Raw genomic sequence first — 3,375 nt, forward strand, 5'->3', positions numbered from 1 at the left:
TTTTTTTTGTTGTTCCATAAAAACGACGACGGAAATCAATGCATAGCGTAATGTTAAAAGAGTTGGAAATTTAGAAAAATGACACAAGAAGTAAAGATTGTTTTTGTTTTAAAGAAAAAGAAAAAAAAAAAGAAATCCAAAGAATTCAAAAAAAAAAAAATTAAAATAAAATTTTAGCGAATTCCATGATTTAGGAAAAATGTAACACAGTATTGCTTACTTTAACGTCGTGTTCCATCTTCATAGAAAACGCCACCATCCAAAGCGCAGTATTTAGGACAAATACCCGGTTCGCCAGATTGTCCAGGTTGACCTGGCTGTCCTGGTTCACCTATCTCTCCCGGAATACCTCGTTGCCCAGGTGGACCAGGTGGTCCACGAGCACCAGGAGCTCCTGGCCGTCCTGGGCTTCCGGGTGGTCCCATGTCACCGGGTTCTCCTGGTTGTCCCTAAAAAATATTTTGCGATTGGGATTGTTTTTTTTTTTTTTGTTTTTGATTACAAGCTAAAAACTTCAAGTTTACTATCATCCAAGCTTTGAATTAGTCATCAGTTTTTGAATCAATCAATCAATTAGTCGTAGATTAACCTGTGCTCCAGCTGGTCCTGGATCTCCGGGCGATGATGGCGCGGTGATAACTGAACGACCTGGATCACCGGGTGGTCCGTCTATACCAGGAGTTCCATGAGGTCCAGGTGGTCCTGGTGGTCCTGGTGCTCCTGGACGACCGGGAATTCCGCTACGACCTGGTGGTCCTGGTGGTCCAGATGGTCCTATATTAAAAATTGATAATCGTAAGTATTGTATCATTTGCTTTACTAATTATATTTCATTTCTTCCTTTCATCTGAATAATAATGCCACAACCATCCATAATTCTTGAGGTTGGGAGCAAAACTTACTGAGCAACAATCAATAGAAATGATTCCGAATTTCTTCTAAGATTTGAAACCGGTTTTTATTTGATGTTCATCGATGTGATACAATACATCAATCTTTAAAAAAAAAAAAAAAAGGAAAAAAAAGAAAAAATGCTATTGAATTAAAAAAAAATAAAAATAAAACTGTTCGATTGTTCAAACAGAATTATAATGCATGTTTTCACATTATTATCACGGCAAGTTATCATAAATATTATCAGAGAAAAGAATGAATCATAATTGTTATCAATTTTTAGATGTTATTTAAAATGTCAACTCAGTTCATTTTTTGTCAACTCACTGGTTTTTATGATGTAATTGAATGGATACAAAATTTCAATGCTCCACTTTGTTAGCAAAAAAAAAAAATTAGAAAGAAAAAGAAACAGTAATCAAATATTTTTTAAATAAAAATTTACGAATGAAAGATGACGTAAATGAAGATTAAAAGTTTTTTTTTTTTTAAGGACATACATTAAACAGAGATGAAGTAGTCGGATGGTAAAATGAAAGGAAAACGTTCCGTTCCGGTGGCATGACCGTTTCTATTTCAACATCTGTATGTGTATGTATGATGTATTACTATCTTCAATAGATAGGAAATAATTCAAAGGAATAATAAAAACTTGTTTTGATTAAATTTATATTCAGTTGATAGTAAATCTCAGCTCATTAATGAATCTTTTAATTATCTTAAAAAGATTTATGGGACAACATTGAGTGTCACATTTTATAATTATGATTGCCGCATTCTAAAATATAAGATTATTGAATTCAGGAGATGTTTATTTGTGTGGTAATTTAGTTACGGTAGTCTCTTCGATCTTCTGGGGAACATTGATTCTGTCGGCGTATACATTTATTTCGCTTGTTTGACTTATTTTATCGAAATCTTTCCAAAAATTCGAAAAACATAAACAAACCTTTATCTCCAACTGGTCCGGGTTGTCCTGGAAGTCCTGGTGGGCATGGTTTACAAGGTGGTGGTTCTAACTCCTCACATATTCTGCAAAATTTCGAAGGAAAAAATCTGCATTCAACAGAACATTAAAGCTAATAAGTGTCACCGACACAGCAAGCACTTTTTTTTCCAATAATTCAAATGCTTTTGACAGCCAAATAACACGCTAAACATTATTTTACAATTCAAATATTTCATTTAGGAATATTCCTCTGGTAATTACCAGAGATCATTTAATGACAGCAATTAATATTAAAATACTAAATGAAGTGTCAGCTAAAACTAATTAACCTTGGTGGTCTTCCCGGAAAACCGGGTGCACCTGGTGCACCTGGACGTCCTGGTAATCCTGGTTTGCCGGGTGGTCCATCAGGTCCTGGTAATCCAGGCAAGCAACATTCTGAAGTTTGAAAATATTAGAAATAAAATGGAACGAAAAATTTCACAAATGATGACAAACCTTCGCATCCAGCTTGCCTTTTAGCTCTAGTAAAATTGAATGAATTCCGGATACTATCATCAGCAACATGTAATGCGCCGGATCCTTCAGATGGTGCACGATGTTCACGCATTTCACGCATTACTTCACGGGCTGACGTCTGAATCAAAGTTTAATTTCAGACAATTTCATTAAACTATTCATTATTTCAATTTTTGATAAATCATTTAATCCAAACAATTGTAAGATTAAAATTTAACAAGATATGCAATAATTGATCGATGAATGTTAAGTTAATTTAATCTTCAAGAATAAATATTGCACTTATTTTTAGAGAAATTAGAAATATACGAGAATTTTAGGAATTGATAAAATAATTAATGTTTAAACTTTGGAAATTTTCTAAATTTAAAAATTTTAAAAAAAATTTTTTTAAAAAAAAAGATTATCAACTGTCTTATCACATCTAACATTCAAATATCATTCAATATTACACCTGACAGTATTCCATTTCATCGGAAACTCGAGAACCGATCATGGTAATATAATTGTTGACCATTGGTAATGTGACAAATATGGATAGGATAGCAATAAATGAGAAGGTTACTGCTGTATATGTTACAAATGTATAAGCTTTTTCGCGTGCTTCGATCTCCATCTAAAATAATTTTAAATTTTATAAATTTTTATTTATGAAAATTTCACTTGTCATAGTATCCGCCATTTACATATGATAATCGTTAAATTAGTATTAATTACAAGAAAGGTATAAATTATTAGAGGAAAACCGGATGAAATATTCTGGAACGGAAATGGAATGGAATGAAATGATGATTCATTTGATATTTGATGTAACATTTATAGTTGTATCAGTTACTGGTTTGTAACTTTTATAGTGACAAGGTTACATTCTATAGTGTATTTTTGTTATAAAAGCTAACAATATTTTCATCATTTTCTTTCTCCCTAACCCGATACCGGTTTCATTTAAAGGAAGTACATTGATAGGGTACCGGATCAATGTCAAACAGTTCCATTACCGCGACCATTTTTTT

At 32.7% G+C, this 3,375-nt stretch overlaps 1 protein-coding gene across 1 annotated transcript; it reads right to left on the reverse strand.

Moving 5' to 3' along the window:
- Positions 1-221: 221 nt before the first annotated feature.
- On the reverse strand, positions 222-2,978 carry LOAG_13795 (hypothetical protein; the record flags this gene model as incomplete). The annotated part of the gene is made up of 6 exons (XM_003149300.1): positions 222-449; positions 590-774; positions 1,844-1,926; positions 2,173-2,281; positions 2,342-2,480; positions 2,817-2,978. The coding sequence occupies 6 exons, from the start codon at positions 2,976-2,978 to the stop codon at positions 222-224; spliced, it is 906 nt and encodes a 301-aa protein (XP_003149348.1).
- Positions 2,979-3,375: the final 397 nt, after the last annotated feature.

Source organism: Loa loa, assembly GCF_000183805.2.
Source record: "Loa loa unplaced genomic scaffold supercont3.147, whole genome shotgun sequence".
Taxonomy (NCBI): Eukaryota; Metazoa; Nematoda; class Chromadorea; order Rhabditida; family Onchocercidae; genus Loa; species Loa loa.